At 43.9% G+C, this 26,270-nt stretch overlaps 1 protein-coding gene across 17 annotated transcripts in view; it reads right to left on the reverse strand.

Annotated features, from left to right (window-relative positions):
• Positions 1–1,112: 1,112 nt before the first annotated feature.
• Positions 1,113–26,270, reverse strand: part of ablim1b (actin binding LIM protein 1b) — a 133,678-nt gene continuing 108,520 nt past the window's right edge. The window contains exons 9-25 of one of the 17 annotated variants that reach the window (XM_061233277.1): positions 25,012–25,089; positions 22,235–22,390; positions 21,264–21,311; positions 20,312–20,356; positions 19,546–19,590; positions 17,298–17,333; positions 16,629–16,758; positions 15,965–16,075; positions 14,689–14,703; positions 13,995–14,099; positions 10,353–10,400; positions 6,122–6,268; positions 4,377–4,462; positions 3,948–4,071; positions 2,974–3,038; positions 1,971–2,031; positions 1,113–1,751 (exon numbers count right to left, since the gene is read on the reverse strand). In XM_061233277.1, coding sequence (XP_061089261.1) covers positions 1,417–1,751; positions 1,971–2,031; positions 2,974–3,038; positions 3,948–4,071; positions 4,377–4,462; positions 6,122–6,268; positions 10,353–10,400; positions 13,995–14,099; positions 14,689–14,703; positions 15,965–16,075; positions 16,629–16,758; positions 17,298–17,333; positions 19,546–19,590; positions 20,312–20,356; positions 21,264–21,311; positions 22,235–22,390; positions 25,012–25,089 — 1,635 coding nt within the window. In that variant the 3' untranslated portion in view covers positions 1,113–1,416. The remainder of the gene's footprint in view (positions 1,752–1,970; positions 2,032–2,973; positions 3,039–3,947; positions 4,072–4,376; positions 4,463–6,121; positions 6,269–10,352; positions 10,401–13,994; positions 14,100–14,688; positions 14,704–15,964; positions 16,076–16,628; positions 16,759–17,297; positions 17,334–19,545; positions 19,591–20,311; positions 20,357–21,263; positions 21,312–22,234; positions 22,391–25,011; positions 25,090–26,270) is intronic. The other 16 variants (XM_061233276.1, XM_061233275.1, XM_061233280.1 and 13 more) reach the window with 16 other exon arrangements.

The following is a 26,270-nucleotide window of genomic DNA, read 5'->3' on the forward strand; positions in this document are numbered from 1 at the left end:
CCTTGGTAAAACCTGAGGAAGGGGAGGGAAGGGGGGGCAGTACTGGCCACATTTCATTGGTCATTGGCTCGGCGTGATTCGTGCTAGCAGTAAAAACAGCTGCAGGGGGGTTTTTGGCCAGCATGTGAACCCACAGCTCAACAACCACGCAACAGCGACGGTAGCGATGCCACTTGCTTTGCTCGCACAGCAGGGAACTGTGAGAGGTCGCAGGAGAGGTCAGACACCTCTGAAACGGGGGGCGCGCGATGAGTATGGAGAAGCCAGCACGCTAAGCATGATGGTAACTGGTAACTATGGTAACTGCAGCAAGCAGTTGGCCCCGCAAGGCATCATGGGAGGAATAAAAGCATGCAGGTGTGACACACCTCCCCCCGTGTAGCACACCTGTGTGTGTGTAGCACAACTGTGTGTATGGTACAGCTTAGCTCATAGATATGTACGCATGGACAGACAGGTTGTGCTTCAGAATTACACTGAGAAAAGAGTGAGATTATGCTGGGTGTAGCTGCAGTTTACAGTATAGGGTGGGGACACTGCTGTGTGATGTGGCTAATCTGCATCGGACCTGGGTCAAATACACAATTATTTTGGATTCAAATATTTTTCTGTGCTCAGTTGATCTTCCCTGCTGCAACTGAGCCAACCAGAAGGTGGGGTTTGCACATTTTGAGAGCATTTCACAGGTTCCAATACACCATACAAGCTCAGTAAAGGGCAGAAAAGTATTTGAATCCATAACAAGCACATATTAGACCCAGGTGTAATCTGCATTGTTTCTGCAAATATTTAAATCTGTGAGCCCTGGGTGTGAAGAAATGGCTAATTTCCCTTCTCAATAACTGAGATCATCGCCTGGGTTATAGACCCAACTACCCTCTCCAGCGCTCCCTTCAAAACTCCTTCCTGCGGCTCACAGACACATGTAACGTCTAGAGACTGCCTCAGAAGACACTGACAAGAACACACACTACACTGAGCAAAGAGCGTCAGGGTTTCCTGAAACAAAATAGAAAGTTTCAACAGTGTAAAAATTAAAATGAAATACTTGCTTTTGGTTCCAACATATTAGGCATAGATACTCCCCTGTCCATTCTGGTTATGGGTTCACGGCCATCCTGAATGGGCTATAGAACAGAACACACACATGTGATAGGTAGAATAAATGCTTTTGGATGCTGAGGTCTTCAGCCTGTTGATAAAGCCGGTTGGTGCTACACAGGAAATACAGTCACCCTGCTGCTAGCACACGAGATGGCGCTCACTCATTACCACGACAACCCCCAGGGACATAACAAACGGCTCTGGCACCTCCTGACCACTCCCGCTAAGGGCGTCATAGTTTACGGTCAAAAGAGGTGCATTTGATGACTTGCCTAGCCATATAGGGGCAGTATTTACAGTATTTAGTATTTATTATTTATTTTTCAGTTTTACACTGAAATGGACTTCCAAATAAAATGGTCTGTTATGAACCACACAATTTTTTACGATACCACATGGGTCTTTGGGATTTCCTTCCATGTAGAGAGTTAAACTTTTCGGACATGGGCTCTGTGGGAACGTGTGTAATCCTCTTCCTCGCCGAACAGAACATATATATGTAAGCGTAGCAGATGGCAGCGAGCTGCATTCTGGTAAATGTGTACGCTCCAGAACGTGACATGACCCCGCGACATATATGGACATGCAAGGCAGTGAACATGCTTTGAACTGCGGGAACATTGTGAGTGAATTACTTACCTTGAAATCTGCAAGACAAAAAGAGAGGTACAAAAGTTATTACAACCCTTTCATGATAATAAATATTAATAATATGACAATAAATGAACAACAATGAATTTGAATTAAGTGTGCACACAGTTGAATCAAATTACACCTCAAACTGTCAAATATGCATGTACCGTAAAATTAATTATATATTTTGTGCAGAATGAATTAGGGTTTGGATGTGATTGTTGCATCCCTACCTCTCCCTCCTCCACAGTCGTCTCCATAGCTGTTGTACTGGGTGAAGTCTGTCGATTGGGGCTGCAAGGAGAGAAACAGGCAAAACAATCACTTAGCTATGTCTGACAAGCAGACAGACCACAGAGCCAATCGCTTAGTTATGTCTGTAGTGTGGAGACATCTGGATTCCCAAGGCCAGGGTCACAGCAATTCTATAACTTTCTCTCTCCCTCTGTTGCTCTTTCCCTTCCTTCTGACGTTCTTTCCTTCACACAACCCTCTTTTGAGGATCAATACATTTCATAAACAGTGTGAAAAAGTCAAATAGCTGACGTTTTACAATTGACTTTTTCAGTCAAGGCAAGGGACCTCAAGCACCCCCCCCCCCAAATATCAGTGTCTAGAACCGGGTCTTAAAGGCATATTATGCAGGATTTTCACCCAAAAAATATAAAACAATTACATTAATCTGTGCTGCATCTGAAAAGCTTAAAATGGCTTGTGTGTGGTCTACTAAAGCACATGTTCTACAAATCATATTTGACCACGATTTTCTTTGCTCATTGCTATCACACGGTAGTCTGCAATGGCCAGAATCATCTTTGTGGTGTGAGCGGGCAGGGTTGAGAATGGGGAAGTAGATGATTTGTGCGTATACACAGCAGTGAATCGAGGAAAAAAATCCTGCATAGGCCCCAATCCGCAACAAGAACTATAATTATAATCATAAATGCCCATCCACACCAAGAACTGTAATTATAATCATAAAGGCCCATCCACACCAAGAACTATAATTATAATCATAAAGGCCCATCCACACCAAGAACTATAATTATAATCATAAAGGCCCATCCACTCCAAGAAGTATGACTATAACGACAACTTTAACCATTACGATGAGAGCATCGACACTGATGAACGGTAACGTTCTGTATTGCTGTGTCAGTGATTTGCTGATTTTTAAAACAACAAAGTTATCGTGCTTGCTTCAGGATTAGTGAGGTGGAAATATAAAACACTTACCCGATGGAGCCCGTTTCTTCCATATCCAGGCAACGAAGATGTTTTGGATGCCGGGGAGCTGGGGTCTGCATGGCGTGGAAAACATAATGTGCAATGGACCTTTAGTCAAGGCTTGAAGTCACAGCATAATAAACACGGAGGTACACTGACCCCATTAATTAATTCAAGTGATCCGGACAAGCACAGCAGTGAACACGTGTACTTACTATTCAGTTAAAGTCCCTCCCAGTGAAAAACTGTACATTTGGCCATCAAAGTAATATTATGTAATTATCAGAATTATGGCAAAATTTGCCGTAATCCCTACCCAGTGTAGAAAACACGTATTTACTGGAGATATATTTCAACATTCCTTTGGGAAATTGCATCAGAATATGTTGCTTCCCAAAAACGCCAGATGTTTACTGTCTTGGAAGTTCTTTTCCGGGCATGGACAAGTCTGGCTGTGTGGGTGGAAGGCTCGGTCACAGTACTTTGTGGAGGGGGGTATTGGGAGTATCCGGATTGAGGCTGGGGAGGGGGGCCACAATGTGGTGGAGGGGAGATTAGGGTGCTGTACATTTGTTGTACTGGGGAATGCCGTGTTGGGTGTAGGGAGGTGTTTGGGTAACTGCTGTACACTTGCTGTTGGTGTTCTGGGGGTCATAGCATTGGATGGAGGGGAATATTTGGGACCTGCTCCACAGTTGGTGTTCTAGGGAACAATGTGTTGGGTGGAGGGGGATATTTGAGTACCTGCCGTACAGCTGGTGTTCTGGGGAACACAGTGTTGGGTGGAGGGGGATATTTGGGTACCTGCTGTGCAGTTGGTGTTCTGGGGGTCATAGTGTTGGATGGAGGCAGGTATTTGGGACCTGCTGTACAGCTGGTGTTCTGGGGAACACAGTTTTGGGTGGAGGGGAATATTTGGGTACCTGCTGTACAGTTGTTGTTCTGGGGGTCATAGTGTTGGATGGAGGGAAATATTTGGGTACCTGCTGTACAGTTGGTGTACTGTGGATCACACCGCTGGGCGGAAACACTCCGGGAGTAGCGCTCCCGGTTCAGCTCCCTCTCCATCTCTTCCTTTAGGATCAGCTTCCCCAAACCAGACTGGATCTGTGTCCATCACCCCGGGGGACCATTTCACACAGAGCAAGAATGGAGTAAGCATGAGACCAGCTACATCTTTCAGATACATGTTTCAAAATGTGAGTAATCACATGTTAAAGTATAGAATGCGAGCTAGAAAATAAGGTATCACTTGGTGAAGGGGCACTCAATTCGAATTTTGAAATATAGGTGAATGGTAGATCTGATCTTCAGGATTGCGATTCTGGCATTAACACAATCATGTTCAACAGTAACTGTTTGCTGTAAACATACAGTAGCAACACTGGTGGCTCTGTGCCAGCTAGCCTGACCTTGTTGAGATGCTCCTCCTGAATCTGTCGCCTTTTCAGAATCTCCTCCTCTTCCTCCTCTCGTGAGCGACGTCTGCCATCTGAACCTGCAAAGCAAGATACATGAGGTCACACACACATACAGAATAACACACACAAACAATGACACACATGTGCATGCACACACACACGCACGCACACACACAGTGACACATGTACACACACACACAACAAACACACATGCACATACACACTCACACACACACACAGCATGTGCGCAAACACACACTCACAGTCAGACACATGTACACACACACAACATATGCACATGCACACACTCGCATACACAGCAAGTCCACAGCAATACTCAACATTTTCTCCATCAAATCAGCTGTAGTCTGCAAAATTATGGATGAATCATCAGAGGTGACATTGTGCTGTGAATCATTGGCTAAACGGCAAAGCAATTTTCAGCTGACCCTCGTAACTCATATTCAGTGGCCTAGGAGACCAAACTGACCAATAAATGCCTCCCTCGGCTTTTGGTTTCAGACAGGGCCTCCAACAGTAACTGGCCCTGCTCATTCCCAGGTGTAGACCTACATAACACCAGGGTGGTGCCAGAAGCCAGAGTGAAAACCCAGGGCTCACAGTCTCGCTCATCTTGGTTTCCAATGCTGACAGGTATGGATCACATTCTACATACTAACTGCTGAACACAACCCTGCCATAAAATCCAGCTATGCCAGCTTGGAAATTGAGCTGATCATAAGCTGGTCTAGCCATGTATGAGCTGGTCAATCAACTAGTGCTGGTAGCATGTCTCTCTGTTTCAAAACATAGCTTGAGCTGGTCAAACCATGTCAAGGTGGGAGCTCAACTGGTCAACCTGCTAAACCATGTCCAGCTGGGAGCTGGTCTGAACTGGTCAACCAGCTACCAGCTGTGTCATAACCTAGCTTCTCTGAAAGTCCAGGTTCTCGGAAAAGAACAGATCACTCTTTGGCCAACGTTCGCTCTGTTAGACTTAGCTTCATAAAAGTACTCCAAGAACCTCCGGTTTCCTGAGGAACAAGGACAACAGCGGCGTGCAGCTAAACCACAGCAGTAGCCTGCTGTGCTCACACACCAAAAACCAGTTTACTCACCACACAGCACAAAGACAGCAGCTTCAGCATGAACCACACATTTGACTGACAATGCAGGAATGGAAGGTTGAAAAACAGACATACATAAAACGAAACCATAATCTTGTAATCGTGAAATGACAGTGGGGTTTTTTTTGGTTGGATGACTGTGTGTTGGGGTGAACGGTCAGTGCCCAAACTAATGGTTGTCAATTTAGAATGATCACAACCATTATAAAAGGAAAAATGAGTAACTATGGAGAGCTTCTGGGGTGTCTCGGTGGCGCAGCCTGTAGAGCACTGACCGCATGCTCATTGCAAGCCGCGACGTCGGCGGTTTGAATCCGACCGTCCGACATTTGTCGCATGTCTTCCCCTCTCTCTCGCTCCCATTCTTCCTGTCTCTCTATACTATATACTGTCCAATAAAGCTGAAAAAGGCCTAAAAAACATCTTTAAAAAAAAAAAAAAAAACTAAGGAGAGCTTCATGAGTAGCAGAAGGAATGTAGACTATTTTTAAGGGTGCCATTTCACACTGAAGGGAACCGTCTGTTGATCTGGACAATAGAGGCTGTGTGCTTTTGGCTTGATTTGGATCTGGATCACCTGCACATCCTGGGGGAGTATGAAGAGCCTACCTAATGCAGCAAGGGAGGGCGGACAGGGCCAGGAGTCTGTCTCAATCTTTGGCGTTTGGTCCGGGCCAGGAGCGGAGGCTGCTGGGAACTTGGCGGATTTGATGATGTCGTCGGCAGACTTGCTTTGTGCAGCCATTGCAGCTGAATCTAGATTGGCAGATAGGCCATCAGAGCCTATGTGGGGGAATGGGGTGGACACACTGCCGTCCAATCAGTGCTATGGGCAGGCATACTGCAGGCCGATCAGAAAGAAGCTTCTGACCTTCCTCAGCCCTCACAGACCTACACAAGGATTTTAATAACCACAAAAAATTATCTGGAACTGAATTTGCAGCTATGATATAAATTTTGCCATTCCATTAAAGGTGGAAATAATCAAGTAAAATAAACAGGCAGTGATGGGGTTCTGAGGAGCATCAGACGCATTGAGGTTTTGGGTGACCAGTGATGTGCCTATTAAAAGATTTACACTGCTGCACAGCTGCAATGGGTGGAGTCTCCATGCATACCATCAGTCTTTATCGGAGACTTGAGGCTACATTAGCATTTGGTATCAGTGAAATGTAAATGTAATGTGCTTTGTAGTAAATTTATTGATGGGGATATTTCACTTTTTAGTTAATGTTATGGCAAACTTCTTCAAATATGTCTATGTGAAAAAATGCTTACTTGTGGCTGACTGATATATACTTTGAATGAATTCCTGTTTGTGTGCTGGTTCCCTAGACAGAGCTGACTAGTTGCCGTATTGATTTGAGTATGCTTGAGATTGAGATACTTCGGATTCGATATAGTTTGTAGTGCCGACCCTAACCGGACACTAGCATTCCACTTGCATTTGCTAAACTCACTTGCTATTGTTACTACTTCAGTCTCATCTAGTCAGTCAAATGTAATGCTTTCATTACATTACATTTACACTCATGTTATGAATGTAATTATATAATGCTAACAGTAAAATGTAATGCTTAGATTCATGATCCACTTAAAGATAAAGCCATATGGTGTATGTGTGTTAGCTCACAAATTAAAGTTAAATCTGAAATTAACTGTTTGTCTTAGTGTTTGAGCATGTGCACATACTTGGTTAAGAACCGTGGTCAGTATGCAATCGGAGCTGTGCAGCAGGTGCTTTTACCATGCAGTACATCCTCTGGGAGTACAGGGGGGTCTCCTACCATAACTATGGAATAATTTAGCTTTAGTACGCGGTCTAAGGACAGAACAATTAACGCCATATAATATAATGGTAAGTTCCTTCCAGGGAACCATGAGTTTGTCGTTTGTCGGGATGTATCAGGCAGACACACACCAAGGCAATCAAGTCCCTAAACAGTAGTTGTGATCCTGTTCAGCTTGGTTAGTTGACCCTACTTCAGCGCATTGGCGTCTTACAGAGGCCAATAGATGCACTCAACCTTGTCTCCACTGAAATATCTCAACATGGTCAACATCCATCATAAGTGGATGGACATTCCTAAGACTGAAGAAACAATCTTTTCTTTATTTAGCCCTGTATCTGTGTATTATGGGTCTACAATCCACTTAGGATCCTGTGTCAGTAGCGTAAAGGTTTTTTAATTAATAACTAATTTTATAGCTGTATGAAATGTATCATGTGACATTGTGGGGATTTTATGAATGTGGCCTTTAATCAAGCATTCAACAACCCTTCCCATAGGCTAATGGGAAGGGTTGGTGAAGGCTTGATGAGTCAAAAGAAAAAACAAAAGCATTCCCAGGGTTATTTTCCCAGGACAGCCCGTGGATTCAGAGACCTGCTCCCAGAGATGCACTGCATGTTAAAAAAAACCTTAAAATCCACTGGTCAAAAAATCTACTCATCACAGCTGGCTTCAGTGCCGTTTCATCCTTATTACGAACTGACACTTGAGGGAATTCATCTTTTCCTGTGCTCCCCAAATTTCCTTTCCCCCAATTTAAAATGGTCGCCAATATTTGCGGGCCTGTCTCATCGCTGCGCCATCCTCTGCCGGTCTGGGAAAGTGCAGACGAGAGCAGGCAGACTGCAGCCCCGGCGGCCGAGGAGTCGCTCATGCGCGATGAGACAGGAACGACCCCGTTGGCTGAAAATCCTCCCGCCCTGTGTGACGTTATGGCCAATCACCAGCCATCCTGTGGGACTGCTGGCCACAGTCAACGCTGCTATTGGACACGGGGCAGATATCGCACCGAAGTGCTTACGAGCCACTCAGAAGCCCCGAAGGGACTGAAGAGAGATTGTTTTCATCTGTTTAATCTGTTGTGGCTATAACACATATGATTCAATAAAAGTGCAAAGCTTCATTTGGAAACTGGAGATGATCCTGAAGAATCCTGATAAAACGGAACTGAAACCCTTGTTTATACTATCTAAGGGAAGTTCACGTTAAATAATGTAAATGTGTTGTAAAGTTTGTAGTATCCTGCATTGATTTCAGGACACTGGGTTTACGTTTGTCAGGCAGCATTCATTTAACGGTTTAATAAGCGTTGGAACCCTCCTGTGTGATCATACGTGAGCCAGCTAATCCCAGCTAGCGCACTAACAGCATGCGAGAGGGTATCAGAGAGCTTTAGAAAGGGGCTGAACCGAGTACCAAAAGTGTTAACAGAGACAGTACCATAGAGTGTTAAAATATACCGTACCATAGAGTGTTAAGAGAGCTGGAAGGCGCAGTTCTTATGCCATGCTTCAATATTAGATTTGTATACGCAAGAACTAGTGATTTATTTGAGCTTTGACTGCCTCTCAGGGTAAATTAGAGGAAGAAACATTAGACGATACTTACATGTAGACATGGGTTGCGGTCAAATGAAGCATGGTCAGGTGTTAATGGGGGGGTGACTCAAATGGGGAAACAAACAACATGAAGAACATTGAGAACACAGAGGACAAACACGCCCTACACCAGGGATCATCAACTCTGGCCCTCGAATCCAAATATTTTCTCCCAGGTAAGTAGTGCTAACAATTAGACAGACAGTCTTCACACCCGACTCCCAGGTAAAGGGAAGGTGAAAAACTAGCAGTCCTCAGCCCTCGAGAACCGTAAGTTGGTGATCCCTGCCAAACACAGACACCAGGAGACGACGCAGTAAAGCTTATTTAAGACATGTAGCCTTATCACTCGATTGGAAACAGCATCATCACTATTGACACATATCTGATACAGTTTTTTGTTTTAGGTTTGGTTGGACGTTTTTGGTTGCACTTGCAGTCTCTTAATCATTGACAAACCAAATCAAATCTAAAATCAACTTCAAATGTATTTGGTATTCACACAGTGACGTGTGTTGGTTTCATTGAAATTATACAGGTCACCAGCAGACATTAACGTATTTGTTTATTCTCTATTCTTGGACATCTATTTTTCTAACAGGACCTTGCCTGAGCAAGAACGCCTTGTGTTGTTGTATGTGCCATGGTCAGGCCATGTGTGCAGATTCACTGATCTTTAAAGGATCTAGATCATCCTCAGTATCATCCTCCTAACCTGTCTACATCATGTAAAAGATGGTGAATCTGAGCAGCATTAACGCAAAACACAATCAACACAATCACACAACCCTCCAGTCCCACTCCAGCTCACTAAACCTTTACGTATTTCCCATGGTTTCAGAGGGACCACCACGACCTGACATCTTAGTGAGATAAAAGGTATCTTACAGCAGGCAGGGCTGGACTTCAACTCCCAACAACACCTGCTAGAGAGATGATAACTCATACACTCTGCCTAGGAATGAAGCCGTTGGAAACAGTCATTCCATGGACAAACAAATCTGCTTTGGAAGTCCACTAATCTCTCCTTTCTTGATCACTTTGTAGTTTTAATTGCAGATTTAAAGCTCTGTTGAATTGTGTAACACTATGAAGTAAAAACTGCAATGCTTTTATTGTGACATAGCCTGAATTCAGTAATGCAAATGAGTGGTTAATACTGTAATATGTACAGGTTAATTTGCGTTAATACCAGTTTCATTCTCATAGGTTATGATATGAGATACAGTGGGCTCCGGAATTATTGGCACCCTTGAGAAATACATACATTTTATTTTCCAACATGTGTAAAGCAGTGTGCTTTATTAATGATTCAATGGAATCAACCAAAGTTTAACATTTTTTAAATAAAAAAATGGAGCCCACAGTATATGAAGTAATTTTGCTTTGTTGTGTTTTCTTTTGATGAAAACAGCAGAATGAAAATTAGAAAGAGAAGTGTAAAAGTACCGTGCTGCTTGTAGATCGGGGGTTTTCTGTAAATGTTGGCGCCTTGATCTGCAAAGCAACAAATAGTGAAACATACAATCATTCCCTTGTCTGTCGGCCTCCACAGCCAGGGTAGAAGAAACGATGGAGAATTCAATAAACATGGACGCTTTTGCTACTCTCATCAAGGAAATCAATGAATGAACAAACAAGATGAATATTCAGGAAATTGATCCACATCAGTCACCACAGGTGAGCGGGAGAAAGAGATGAGACACAGTTCAGTTGCTTTCAAAAGATGTTAAAGGTACAATAGGTCATTTTGGACTTAACAGTCAAGAGAGGAATTGCAGCAACAAACACCTTCAAACCACAACACTGTTTAGCGCTCCCCTTTCTCTGTAAACCCGCTGACGTCGAAACCCCCCCCTTCCCCCCACGCCATTGGCTGTGGCAATTAGAATACATTTTCAACCAATGAGCTTGGATTATTGTACAGCTATACAATGTTTGTGTACAGAGAGTTGGTCCGTCAACTGTTTATTTAGAAACACAAATTTTGGGACTATAAACACAGGCAGAGGGTCAACATGTCAGTGAGCCTTTCTCAATGATAGGAAGGTATTTATAATGTTCTTGTAACAATGTTTTAACACAAATATCTTACCTATTGTACCTTTAATACAATGTGTGTGGGGTAGTAGATGAGACCGTGGTCCCCGTTTTTACTGTACATTTGCACCAGCAGTCATATTACCATACCAGCTTCTAAGGTCTGATGGCTGTAGCCAAGTGGAGTTGCGTGTGGCCAATGCCTGGGGCTTGGGGTGGTGAGTACGTTATGTACAGTTGGGTGTGGTTAGTGCTTGGATAAGAGAAAAAACAATTAGGGTGCTGCTTCTTGGGAGTGGTGTGTGTGGGCCTGAAGTGGGAAAAACTCCAATGTCCAATGCTCCCAGTTTCAGTGTCCTGATAAACTCTTAGTCTTCACCTCATCTGATGTATGGTAAGGTTACTGGTACAAAATGGTTGCCATGCTTTACCAAACTAGGCATCACAGATTGGAGCTTGCAGAGGTGAATTACACCGTTAACCTAAAATGCAACTGAAATATTTCACTGCAATTGATTCAGTATTTAATTTTTTTTGAGAGAAACAGCATATTACACGGCCCAGGATAAGGACGTCATAAAGACAACATAATAAGAATGTAACAACAATGTAATGGCAGAATAATAAAAGGGACATAATGACTCTTTTTATACCATCTCATAACCTTCATGCAATAGTAAATCATACTTCATTCCTTGCTACACACTGATAAAAAAAAAAAGAAGAAAATATAAAGATCGTTTTGAAATGTGGCACCCACAGATACACTGTATATGCTGTTAGTCCAAATGCTGGGCTCAGCCGCATGATGCAGAACAAACTCACAAACCAGCTGAGATATGATTCTACATCATCCACTGTGTGAGAAAACAAAATGACAAAATTACACTGAATCAATGAAAGCAAAGCAAGTTCTTCTCAGGATCACCAGGGTTTCTGCGAATCATGTATCCACCCATTCTGGCCATGACAAACCAAATGAAGCCCTCATTATACCCTTGGTAGCTACATTACCTGCGATACTATATTGCAGGGATCATCAACTCTTGCCCTTGAATCAAATCGAACCCTAGTTTGATTTTTTCCTGGGTAATTATTGCCACTGATTCGCCATACTGTCTTCGCACCTGACTCCCAGATAAAGGGACAGTGGAAAACAAGGGCGCTGGAAGATACTTAGAATAGCGGGTGCTGCCGGCAAAAACGCTCAATTTTGTCGCTATAAATATTAGATGCTTTATTATATTTGTTGGACTAGCAGGGAAGAGCTTAATTTTAATGCAAAACTATGCAATGCCCAGTTTTATACTAGGCTAAATAAACTTTGCACCAGTGCAATAGGTCTACATAACACTCCTTAACAATACAAAATAAACAATAAGTCCATGCACATACTTCTATGCCTTGCACTGAAAGAAACAAAAACGCAGCATCTTTCCTTTACTTATGAATTCACAACACCAAAAGCCACAACTTCTTCAGCATTTCCGCAGGATCATTGATTCACAAATCTGTCGTCTAATGTTGCCGATGTAACTAAATAGCTATAAGGATAGCTTTTAATAGCCTACATGCTTGCAGTTGGCTATCTTACTAGCGCTTAGAAAGCAAAGTCTAAAACTAAATGTAAAGTGACCAATTTAGTCGCTTTAACTACACATCTGTTGTCTCTCAAGTGATTACCACACACACAAATATTAACACTATCTGGGTTACTGTCATTGTTGACAACTACTTGATCAATAGCCTCGCTATGTTTTCAGCAAGCCAATCTCATGTATAACATCACAAAACATTGTCAATTAAATAGAATTCACACTTGGGAATAGCCTTGAATAACTAAACGCCTTAGCTGTAGAAGGCCTCAAATGTGGCATTGTGCAGTGGCATGTTGCTAATTGTAATGATGGGTCTAATGTTCAATCTGTCCAGAACATCACTGTGCACAGGTGAGATCTTTTACATCTTTTACCAGTTTTAATCTTCCTTGAGTCCTTTAAGTTCTGCAGTCAACAGAGCAGAGAAATCTCTGATGAAGTGAGGGACGACAGGGACAAGTCCAGCTCCGGTAACTTATCCACTTTTTTGAACCGTCCGAGTGATAGATAGCAGAGTGCGAATTGGTGTTTTGCTTGTATTTCAGAGTTCATGTAGGCTAGTTAGTTCTTTGAATGGGAGCCGATAACATACACAACCTCCCAATTTCTTAAAATATAATTGATTAAATGTCCCTTAATGACTATTAGTAATTGTTACGATGTAACTGTTTGGATAACAACATAACTCACAATTTTTTCAGTAAAACAAGAATCAGTGAACTATGTATGTATATAGGCAATTATAGAAAGCTACCAAGCAGCAGGGGGCAGCACCCTCAGCACCCCTACTTCCAGTGTCTTTGTTAGCAAACCAGCGCCTTTGGTAGCAGTTCTCGGCCCTAGAGGACAATGAATTGCTGATCCCTCATATTTTGTCTAGTTGTAATCTGTTGCTATCAAGGTTCCCCATTCGGCTATGGTGCAGTATGTTGTCAGAATGTGTTCCGCTTTCTGAACGGCTCCAAGAACATTATTGAAATTAAAATGTAATCTTCAATGGTTACAAAAACAACCAGAGAGAGGGAGAGAAAGACAGAATAGGGAGCGACCCTGCTGAAAAAACAGGTCAAGCTAGGTTTTGAAACATCTGGTAGCTGGTTGAACAGACCAGACCAGCTCCCAACTCAACATGATGTAGCAGGTTTACCAGTTCAGACAAGCTCCCAGCTTGACATGGTTTTACCAGTACAAGTTATGTTTTGAAACAGCTGGTAGCTGGTTGACCAGCTCATAACCAGCTAGACCAGCTTTATGACTGGCTTGGCTATGCTGGTTGACCAGCTCATACCAAGGTAGACCAGCTTATGACCAGCTTGACCAGCTGGATTTTACAGCAGGGGAGAGAGAGAGAGAGAGAGAGAGAGCAAGAGAAAGATAAAGAGAGACAGACAGAAAGAGATGAAGGCTATGACGTGATGCACGGAATCGCGGAGACGGACGTTCCTGCTCCTACCTGGGAGATGGAAATGTTTAGGGTTCAGAGAGAGAGTTGGAGTGACCGGACGGCTGTCTGACCGAGAGGAGAGAGGGGAGTTCCGACCGCTGGACGGCTCATTGCCTCCGAACGAGAAAAACGGGGAAAGAAACGTAAGACGAGGCAAAGCGAAACCTCAAAAGAAGGAAAAGGCAGAAAACAAACAAAAAAGGGATGGATGAACGGAAAAACAAGAATGACGACAGACGGGAGGGATCTGATCGATCTGGCGGCGGGATGACCCCACTCCACCACCCCCCCCCCCCCGAGGTCCATGTTTAAGGAACGTGTTTGTGGTTTGCCATGACCATGACCAATGGGAAAGGGGCGGTGCATATTGCAGATACAACAGCGGCTCACACGTAAAAATCATGCTGGAAAACGACAAAATGTGTGACATGGCATGCTACATTGAGTCAGTGGCACACACTTCCATTTTAGAACATGCGGATGAGAAAAAATGTCTGTTAGCAATCATTAAAGGCTGCCGTTCAGAATGAAGGGTTAGTAGAAACTAAAACAGCACAAATCTAGGAAAGAGATGAGTGACGCAGCCATCGTTAGTGGCACGTGAAGGTGAATGAAGCCCAGGACATGCACACTCAACTGTCACCTCAACAACAGCGGCCACAGGCCACACAGAATCGGACGGCAAGTGAAAGCTGTGACATACCTATGTAGAAGGAATCTGCAAGGAAGATGTGGGCAAAGAAGCGTTAAACAGAGCCGTGGGGAAACCAGAAAGCGCAGGCGTGCAGAATGGCAGGGAATGAAAAGGTGGCTAGGGTTTGTCTTTTTAAAACCGGGAGTCTCTGCAGTAAGGCCCACTAAAGTCTCAGAAATGAAGGTACGAAAAGTGCTTTAAAAGGTACAAATGCTTGTCGCTGGAGCAGTACCCTGTAGACGCAAAAAGCTTTACCCGTAGCCAGCAATATATAAACTAATTTGGACGTTTTTTGTTTGGAAAATCTACTCATTTGTACCCAAACAGAAGCTGTAGTTTCAGGGTACATTTGGGGAATGTTTGGGGATCCTTGTGGAACAAAAATGCAAATCCACTGTCACTTCATTTCTGAGAGTATATGGCGTTGGTTGATATACTGCTACAGGCAGCCTTCCCATGGTAACAAGGGAGCTTAGCCTCTAAGCACCATATCTAAAGAACTGTTAGCGTGTATCGTACTGTACTATTATAATTGTGTTATGGTTTTCATATTATCTTATATGTGGGTTATGGTTTCCCTGGCTGTTATGCATGTGCGTATAATCAGATATGTGGTATGTGGCTTAGACTGTGGCTGTGTCTGAAATGGAAGGCAGCTGCCTCACCACATACAAACTCAGCTGACTCGGAAGGCTGGCAGTGCAGCAAGACTTTTCTAGAAGGGGGGTGGGGTTTGTTAAAGGTGTTTGTAAAGGAGTTTTGTTTGGAACAGAAATAAATATCCATTTATTTTCTGTCGTTATTCATTTAATTCACTAATGCATTGTAGAAAAAGATGAATTATCGGTGAAAATATTCCTCTTTAATTTCTTGTGTGTGAGGCACTGAAAGTCAACACGGCCATTACAGTCAGGAAGGTGCGTGGTTTCGCAGAAGCATCGTGCACGCCGTGCTCGAAGCACAGCCTCACGGGAAGCCAGCCAGCCCACGCACGTGAAAACACACACACATAACACACACACTTGCGTGTTCAACGATGTACTGAAAGGAGATATCCAGCCTCTGGATGGATATCCTACCTCGGCGCCCAGAGGAGTCACGTCAATTGCATCCACCAAGCCAACCGGGAAGCTTTTGGTCACTCCTTCTCAAAGCAAGTGCACGCGTCTATTGGGAGGGGCGGGGTGGTGGGGTGTGGTGAGATGAGCTTGACCCCCTCGGTAGAGAGGCCTGCTGAGAGGCGGGCTCCAGCAAGCGGGCGGTGAGCGAGGGGCCGGGCCCTTACCTTTGTTATGGGGCATGAAGTGGTGGCGAAAAGGGGAGGTGGGGCGCGAGTCGCTGAGGGCGGGGCCGCTGCGTAAGGAGGAGCAGAGCTTCTGCATCCCTGTCAGCGGCTCTGGGGGAGGAGGAGGAGCGCGGGGCGCCGCGGGACGAGGGGGAGGAAAGGAGGAAGAGAGGAGGCGCGGGTAAAAAGGTGAGAAGAGGACAGATAAAAAAGATACAGAAGGAAGAGGGTCTGTAGAGTCCAGTGAGGAAACAGGAAACGCGCGTGCATTACGCGTGTGTGTGTACACGCAAATGCACCGGCACATACAGACTCTTACAGGAAACGCACGCGTGCATTACGCGTATGGGTGTACACGCAAATGCACTGGCACATACAGACTCTTACAGGAGAATACACAGGTATTGAACGACATGTGTTACTTACAGGTAAGTAACAACATTTATGAGCAGGAAAGAGAATTCAGTCCGTAAGAACAAGTCTCGTTCCCGCTCTCCCATTGCCCTTACTCTCTCATTTGCTCCAACTACCACGATGGGAGTGACTGCCTGATGGGAATCTCTCACTTCATCTGAGTGTTCCAGCCAACTGTGTGATTTTGTGAACTTCCTGTGGAGGCAGGCACATGTCAGGGGTCAAGGGTCACGGAGGGCACAGTACTTACCCGGTCTGTGGAAGTGCTGGGGCGACCGTGACAGTGTGGGTGTGTAGCTATGGCGATTGTATACAGGTGAGCCAATAGAGCCCTGACTGGTGGATCTTTGAATGATGCGGTCCCTTGTATCATAGCAACCCTGAATGTCAAAACAATAGTAGCACTAAGACTCAACACTGGACCCTCAGTTTAGCTCATATAGAGTCACGCACAGACATGCACAGACACACACGGACACATGCACACACACACACACAGCAATTCTGAGAATATTCCCACAGATACATCAAACCACATTCTAAAAATTCACCATATGCAATTACAATTTCACAGAGCTCTTCTTACATAACCTGGGAAACCAGTTATATGAACAGTAGCACTTGACTCTTGTATGAAGAGAACATGCTTAATCTAAAGCTACTAAATACAACACATAAATATGACTATGAACAGTGGACATGTATACAGAATGAAGAGGCTAGTTTGATAAGACTCTTTATTAAAGTATAACTATATGCATATTAATGACCTCCTGCACGCATGTATACTGAAAGAAATACTTCATTGGTAAACCTAAGATTCCTCAATTTGTGATACCAATATTCTGAACTGAAACTGATGTAATGATGTAATGTATTGGAATGTGATATACAGTAATGTTAGGTGCAGCTCACTCACTTCTGCAGAGGGTGTGGGAGAAAGCGTCCTTGGAGACTACGAGAGAAAAAAAGATAAAACATGAATAAATATGCCTCCGGTTAATATGTACGCAGAGGACAGTGCGGTAAAGGGGAACAGCCATTTTGAAGAACATTATATGTCTGAAAGGAAGGCATGAAAGGTGAGAGCAGAGTCAGAGATGCGTCAGGAGCAACGTTATCCAGCTGTTCTCACAACGTTCTGTAACGTCAAAGCAACCGGACGAGAACAGTGCAGCTGGATAGGCGGAGTGAGAAAGAGCGAGGTGAAGACACACAGAAACGTACACGCAGACTTTTTCAAACGGAAACACACACCCGCACCACGCATGCTGCACAGGCATACATAAACATGCGTTCTCTCCCATACAGTAACACATACAGTACACACATACACTGAGCTAGCTTACACACACTTCCCTCCCTCTCATATACAGTACGCACTGCTGAAATAAAATAGCTCAAGCTTGGATTTGAAATAGCTGGTAGCTGGTTGACCAGTTCAGACCTGCTCCCAGCTTCACATGGTTTGACCAGCACAAGCTATGTTTTGAAATAGCTGTTAGCTGGCTGACCAACTACCAGGTCAGACAAGCTACCAGCACTAGCTGTTTGACCAGCTCATACCCAGTTAGACCAGCTTATGACCAGCTCAATTTTCCAGCTGGTCAAACTGGCATAGCTGGATTTTACAGCAGGGTTTAGTTTACACACACACTCAGTCTCACACACAAATGCATGGAAACTTTTACAAACACTTTATTACTGTCACAGTGTTAACAGATCAGCACTGTCTTTATTAATCATCTGGCATTGGTAATGAATTCAAATGAGCAAACAACGGAACTGTACTGAATCATTGGTATGAATTAGAGGATAGTATTTTATCATTAAGGTTTATCACTAAGGCACCAGACGATCATGCGGTCTAATCCCCAGGTTAGTCCGTTACTCTAGAGCAGTGTTCCTAAACTTGTTGCCACAGAGCTGTACCGTAAGCAGGTTTTCATTTCAGCCAATTAATGCTGCCTTCATTGATTCCAATGATTAATTCAGATTAACATGAATTGATGCCCCTAAAACACCTTATAAGGGCCATGAAATTCAGTTTCAGGCAATTTAAAGAGGTGGTTGAGAAAAGATGCTGCTTCAAAATTCTGTGCAGTGTTCAGTTCATGTTCAGTGACCTATAGCTAAGTGTATTAAAATGTAGTTGGGAGTTAATATTTGTTTGTCGGTATTGTTCATTGTTTCATCTGTTCAAAAAAGGATGAGGAAAAGCTGATTGTCTAGGTGGAGAAACATAAAGAGCTGTAACTATGACCAACAGGACCAGCTGTATAAAGACAACTTTGAAAAATATGCTATTTGGAGTGCCGTCACAGTTGGAGCGTCTGATAAGTAGCCGAGTTCAATGGCTGTAAGCAGTGGAATGTCATTTGTGCAGTATACACACTGGAGCCGCGCTGCATGCGGTATAAAATGGGGGTAAGCAGAGGAATGTCAGGGTCGGGGAAGACGAAAGCCTGGGAAGGATCATACTAAAAAACTGACAGACAAAATCTCTGTTTGTGTAAATGTATTTCCGAACGATTAATGGGCTTATTCGGCACACGTTTGATAAATGAGGCCTATTACAGTATGTCCAAACCTACAGCCCCAATTTCAGCAAATAATTGAACAAATTATTTGCCTCTGTGGAGTTTCAGACCGCTGCCCTTGAGTAAGGATGATGGTTATCTTTTGTTTCTTTCTGCAAAAAGCCAGCAGTGGTGAGTAATTGGGGTGAATGAACAAAAGTAGGATTGGCGAGTCACCAGGTCAGGAAATCGAAAGCATTCAGCCTTAAAAAGTCCAGCGCATACAGTACATACAACATTGCAGGGTATTCTCTATTAATGTTGATCCAATTGAAATTAAAAGTCAGAAAAGTCACTATAGTATTAGTCAGCATTACAGCAACATTAGGTTATGTTAATGTTAAGACAATATACAGAAACATTAGGGCCATTTACAGTCATCTACAGTAATATTGCTGTCATCACATCTAATAATATAAACAGCTCCAGTCGGGAATGTTGGTGCAGACACAAATATAATTATATTTTTTCACCCTTAAGGATTTTGATTTTGAAAGTTAATTTATAAGTTAATGCAGCAGTCAGGCATGCATTGCGATGGTAGAATTAGTTTGTCATGCCTTAAGTCAAAATTTAACACCAACTTACTCTCTCCTCTAGGATGGGGGACTGGTCAGGTCTAGGGGTCTGAGGCTGTCGAACAGAGAGTGCAGTTGAGTGACACTGAGTTAACCACACCCTTCTCCCAGAGTTCCCTGGGCGTCAGCCTAGCTCTGTATGACAAGGCCACCCCTGAACCCAAGCAACATACCGGAACATTTCCTCTTCAAGGCCATTACATCAAACTTGTCAAAATTTGCACTTAAATTTGTAAAAGTGCAAAGCAACATGTGCCTTGTACTTTTTTGAGCAACATCTTGAACATACTGTAACATAACCATGACTATTTCATTCAAACACCTCAGATGACAAAACACATTTTCAGCCTTGAGATACAGGAAAGAGGAAGCATTCGGCTAAACTGAAGAACATGAGCCACTGTAATGTCATATCTTTTTAGCGATGACCTTAAAATCCACAATCATTCTTCCCGTCAAAGTTTCACAGTGTTCTCTTAAACATCAGTGGACTGTTTCAACATTTTGCGTGCATCCTTCGGATGAAAAGTGACAATGTTCCTTTTCTCACTTCCTCTTTGTGAGTCTGTGTGTGTGTTCATGTATACTTTTATGGCCTTGACAATTGTGGTTCATACCACTTTCACATGTGCTTTCAGGTTTCAAACTGGCTAAGTACACACTGTCCTGTACTACAGCGGTGGGTAGCCAGGTTGTGCGTTAACACAATGGTTGGCTCATGATTAGCATTGGATGAGCCTATCTGGCTCCAGTCATTAGGGGCAATGAGAACTTACTGTTTCACTGCGCCTGGGGGAGCTGTCTCTACTGGTGCTGGGGGGCTGTGAGGGGGGAAGTGTGATTGAGGATGGTTACCATGGTGGCCAAGACTTCACAATGTAAAATCCCTCAACATTACTTTAGATTTACTGTCAGGCCACCAGGAAGATGTACTGTAGCTGCTCCTGGATCCATTTCAAACTGTTAAAATGTCAACATCCTTCCAGATGCAAATACATGTGAAAAGAAATAAAAATTTAAAAAACAAAGAAATAGACTCATACACATACACACACAAACACTTGTATGTGCACACACACATATACTTGAAAATGCACACATACAAACACTTGTTTACAAGCACGCACACAAAATACTTGTGAACATACACAAATACAGACACAGAGGAAAAGTGGAGGGAAAGTGAAAGTTAACGGACATCCGAGCATTGCATCTCATTCAACAGTTTCCCTTACGGGAAAGTGAATGAGAGGGGTTAATGCAGTCAGTGTTCAGCACAATGTCAGTGGGGTTAAAGCAGTGTTCAACACAGTTAGCCAGTAGTGCGTTAAAGCAGAGAGTTCAGGACAGAATCAGTCAGTGGTGTGTTAAAGTAGAATGTTCAACTTAGAATTAGTGTTCAGCATTAGAAGCTGAGTGTTCAGCCAGGGTGCGCAACCCTGTTCCTGAAGATCTACCGTCATGCAGTGTCTCACTTCAAACCTAACAAAGCCCACCTCATTCAACAGCTAGACCAGTCCTGGAGCTGCTAATTGGTAGAAACAGGTGTTATGGCTATAATGAGAACCTACAGGGTGGTAGATCTCCAGGAACAGGATTGGACACCGCTGGTTTAAGCAGTTAGTGTTTAGCACACTGTTAGCGGTGCGTTAAAGCAATCAGTGCTCAGCACACAGTTGGGGATGGTGGGGTCCCGTTTCCGGGGACCCAGCGTGGGGGCCCACTTACACATTGGTCCAGCAGGAGGGGAGATCTCTCTCGTCTGGAGGTCGCAGGCTGTCGGCAGAGAGGGCAAGTGACCACGTCATCACGTTCTCACGGCACGGAAAAGACCTGCCTTTACATACAAGCGACGGCTCTCAAGAGCTGTAGTGAAGCAGCAATGTTCTTCGATGGCTAAAGCAGCACTGGAAGAACGTGCATGACCTGTGTACCGGGCTGCTCTGAGACCACTGGGAACAACCTGCACCGCTCAAAGTGTTTTGCCCTGCTGGGGTTACACAGTCCAGGTTCGTTCCCGAGAAATGATTTCGCTTCTTACTTACATTCGAGAGAAGACCTGAGGAGCAAGATGCTGTCAATACACAACGTTCTCAACCAGACCTAGGTCAAGTGCGTAATTGTTTTGGATTCAAATACTTTTTTCTCCGTTTTACTGCCATGCTGAAAAAAGCTCAAGCTAGGTTATGAAACAGCTGGTAGCTGGTTGACCAGTTCAGACCAGCTCCCAGCTTGACATGATTTAACCAGCTCAAGCTATGTTTTGAAACAGTTTGTAGCAGCTTGACCAGTTCATACCAGCTCCCAGCACACCATGGTTTAGCTAGTTGACCAGCTCATACCCATCTAGACCAGCTTTATGACCAGCACCAGTTGGCCAAGCTGATTGACCAGCTCATACCCAGCTAAACCAGCTTATGACCAGCTTAAAAAAGTAAAAAAAACCCTACCTTTTGGTCCTCATGGTAGGTTCAACTGCACCAGTTGCACCAACCAAAACAATGACATATTTGACCCAGGTCTGATCTCAACAGGCACATTGCTTTCTTTCAATGCTGCGGTGACTCCAGCACAACCTAGACTACGAAGCTGCATGGCGGAAACCCCCTCGAGAAGGTCGTGTGAGCTGAGCAAGACGCCGTGTGTGTGACAGAAGAGCGGTGTTCGGAGGGACGCGACAGAAAGGGGGATAACATTACCTCTCCCACACTCTGCCTGTCCTGTTTCTCTTCCAGCGATGTGCTGTAAAAGGGCTCATAGGTAATCAAATCTGGGCGCTCAATGTCATAAATGGCCTTGACTCTGGGGATGGCTGCTAAGTCTCTGTAATCAAGGATCTCATTGTCTACTTTTGCCTGGGGAGACAGACAGACAGACACAGACAGACACATACACGCGTACACACAAACAGAGGGGGAGGAGAGGAAGTCAGTCACCAGGAAAGAACACAATGCATCTTGGGAGAGTGAGCACTGTTCATGAGCTTTCAGTAAGGGACAGAGAATCACTCTGGAAACTTTTGGGGACAGCCATCATCTGTTCACCAGAGAGGGTCTGGACCACTATCCTGAGAACAGAAGCATACTGCTTCCCTACTTGAAAACCAAATGTGGATAAAAGATCTAGAATTGCTAGATGATACAGGTAATTTTTTTATCATTCTGAATGCACTCACTCTTAAGGAGCTGAATGCTATGCGTAATGTCACTTTCGCTGTATCTGTGGTCTAGTGACTTTTCCATTGGTTCAGATCGAAGCGAGATCACTGCCCAACTTAGCTTGCATGAACACTGCCCCCGACAGGATTGAGGACATCATTGCTAGAGCACACAGCTGACCACATGGGAGATACTTACCCCCGACAGGGGCTGATACGACTACTTCACCTCCTGAAACGTACTGTAGTTCTGTTTCAGGTCCCCCACACTGAGAGCTTTACCCCTCATTCATAACTATATCTGTTCCTACTAGGTGGAAAACACATTTAATAACATCTACCTCTCTAGCTCAGGTGGTTTGCTAAGTGTACCATCAGAAACCACCCCTTCAATATCATGCACACGTAACTGAGAGGCACATAGAGTATGGGGAGACATCCATTGGACAAGCCCTTCAAGTTTAACTCATGACCCCCCTGTTTCCTGCGGCCAGATGGTGGTCCGTATATCAGTTTCTGTTCAATCCAGATCCAAATCCAAATGCGTACCAGAGTTTCCATCCATCCTTTTCCAGATAGCTGGCTCCGCATGCTATTAGCTTTTGTATTATGCACCGTCACGTCCAGTTCACATCTATAGTCTACAGGCCTCCCCAGGAAATTTGCTGCATATTTGGACGGTAATCGCATGTCAGCAGATCTCAGTAACTCTATGTCCATCTGGGAGAAACATGTCGGGAGCGTCTCGGAGGCTCCTCGTTCTCCGCGCACATGATGACAAGATGTGATTTAGGAGGGAAGATTAGATTTCAGGCGAGGAATTTGCCAGATTGACGGGTTTGTCTCCTGGGCCGTTTAACATGGGAGTGTCTCAGTTCAACCTCCAGTTAATGGTGGCAGAAAAGGCAATTTTCTGTGAAATAGAGTCTGCAGTGGAAAAATATATAAATGCTCAAACATCCATGAAGGCCTTAAATAGCATGTTCAGCAAAATATAAGGGATGGCCCAAAATATAAGGGAAGGCCATTTGACCATCTCGCTGCAGTTGAAGAGACACATTGAATTCTGACTGCATGAGTTACTTAATAATTCCTTTTCTCACCAGCCAACGACTCAAAGCGTTTTACTGTGATGAGGGGGAAACTCGCCTCAACCACCACCAATGTGCAGTAGCCATTTTGCGGCAGAATGCTGACCACACATGAGCTGAGGTGGGGAGGGAGAGAACAATTAAATCAGTGGATGACTAGGTGGAAGGTTGAGGGAGCCAGGTATGGAATTTAGCCAGGACACCAGAGAACCCCTTACACTTTGCAAAGAGTGTCATGGGATCTTTAACCTAGTTTGAAGTCCAAAAGACAGATTCTTTCTCCTTGCTAATTTATGTAGTTTTTTGCAAGAAGAAGCATCCATTGAGAATGAGAGGGTAGAGTACTGGGGCAAATCTCCATTGTTCTACTGTGACACAGGAATGGAGAAGCCAGGAAACAGCAAGAGATACTGAACAGGGGCCATTTTGTAGGGAAAGGCAGTGGGTGAGGCAGGTTTGAGGGGCCAGGGCAGTTCAGGGTGGGAAGAAGAGGGACCAGATCATTCTAAATGTAGGGGAAAAACCAATGGGCCTTGACACATTTATAACATTAAAACGCTCCAGATGTCTTTGGTGGGCAGTACTGGGGCTATTACTAACAGACATGAACCCAGACGATGTTCTTCCAATGTGAGAGACACTGCGCCAATGATTATGCTTTTCAATGTTACAGGAACGTTCTGAGAAGGATGTGCACATTGAAGGATGTTAATCACTGCTGATCTTACAGGCACAGCCTTCTACTGGACAAGTCTAACATCAGTATTTGATTTGTGCATTGATAGGTTGGTTGATTGATTGGGTGACTATTTAATGGGTGCTTCTAGTAAATAATTTGGGTAATAGCGCTGTAAATGCATTCAGAGTTTTTTACAATTCAGTTTTTTACATTGTATTTGTGCATGACTTTTTATTGAGATGATGTCACAAGGATGCTTTACTGGAAGAAAAAGTACTATTAGGAAAAAAAGCAATGCCAGAATTCCCTGAAATCTTCTGTCACATTTGAAAATGAAAACAAACAATGTGTTCAGCATGCTACTCGTACTAAATTTAGAAGAAAATCAGTCTGAAATTTAGTAGGAGTAGTATGCTCATATGCCGTTTCAAAAACGGCAAAAGATAATGCAAATGATTGTTGCCAGTAAACAGGACTTACATGGGCATTTGCTTGTTTGACTGGCTTAATTACAGATTGACTGAACAGGTATGAGTGTAAGGGACTTACATAGATGGTATGACCCGGTGAGCCAGGTATGCTTGAACCAGGTCGGGAACAAATACTCTCGGACGATGACCTCGTCGGCTGTGGGGAGGAGGAAGAGATTTCTATGAAGGCTGCAGCTCTGTCAACATGACACTGTACCAAACCACATACACAGTCAGCTAAAGCAGCTCTAATGGCAAACCTACGATGAGCGACCTCCGTCATGTCATGGAAAGGACGGAACCAATCACAGCTGTTCTGTCCTTTGGTGTTTTTTTTACGATGAGTGAGTCCACAAGGGTACCGTGAAACCGTTCAGACACAATTTCACATTTATCACCAGCAAAACCGATTGGGCTTGGATGCCTCCTGCAGAACAGAGTAGGCTCAGAGTGGGAGAGATTTCAGTGTGAAATTGCATGAAATGGAGAGTCTCAGGAGGGATCCCACCGGCTAATAAGGGTAAGAGGTGGAGGTAAGCCCCGCCCTCTCAATCTGAAATTTATTTTGATAGGTGACACGGAGCAGTCACTCACAGTGTCACAGTGAACTGTGTGATTTGTGTTAGCTTTGGCAGAAATTCCACAGATTCCTCTCATGCTGGTTGGCGGGGAAGCAAAGTCTGCTGAGGAGGGGACATTGGTTGCCACGGAGATATCCCTTACTCAGACTTGCCCTGCTGCACAGTAAAGGATTAAGTACAGTACAGGACGAGACTACGCGGACACCTGTATGATCCAACAGACAGCTCATCCCCAAATCTGGTAATCAAGGGATGGGATCACGCTTGTCCCATTAAGTCTCTCCTGCCGGCCTACACAGGATGACTGGACCACTTCATTCACTTATCCTCCAAATGTGATGTCATTTCAAAGCACTGTTCATGTGTCTAGTGATCCTACTGGCATTGTTTATTTTTCAGGAAATTTCCCTGTCCAACTAATACATTTCATTCTTATAATTATTTAATGTAAGTTCTTTGTATCTTGCATATTATTTTGACTTGTTGGAAGGTCACAACGTCTACAATGTACAGCTCACAGCTTAACCTTCATATTATGTTTGGGGTCAATTTGATCCCATTCTTAAAAACCAGTTAACCTTTTTTTAATCTTGATATACTACATGACTTTAAAAATTTTCTAATTTGGTTGGATTAAACAGTAATGCTACTATATGATTTCAACTCTGGTGGTGCTTTCCCATAGAGATGCCAAACTTTCACTTCCTGTACGTTTGGCTTACATGAGATGTTTCCCACAGATTTTTTAAATTTATGG

The sequence above is a fragment of the Conger conger genome, chromosome 2 (assembly GCF_963514075.1).
Source record: "Conger conger chromosome 2, fConCon1.1, whole genome shotgun sequence".
Taxonomy (NCBI): Eukaryota; Metazoa; Chordata; class Actinopteri; order Anguilliformes; family Congridae; genus Conger; species Conger conger.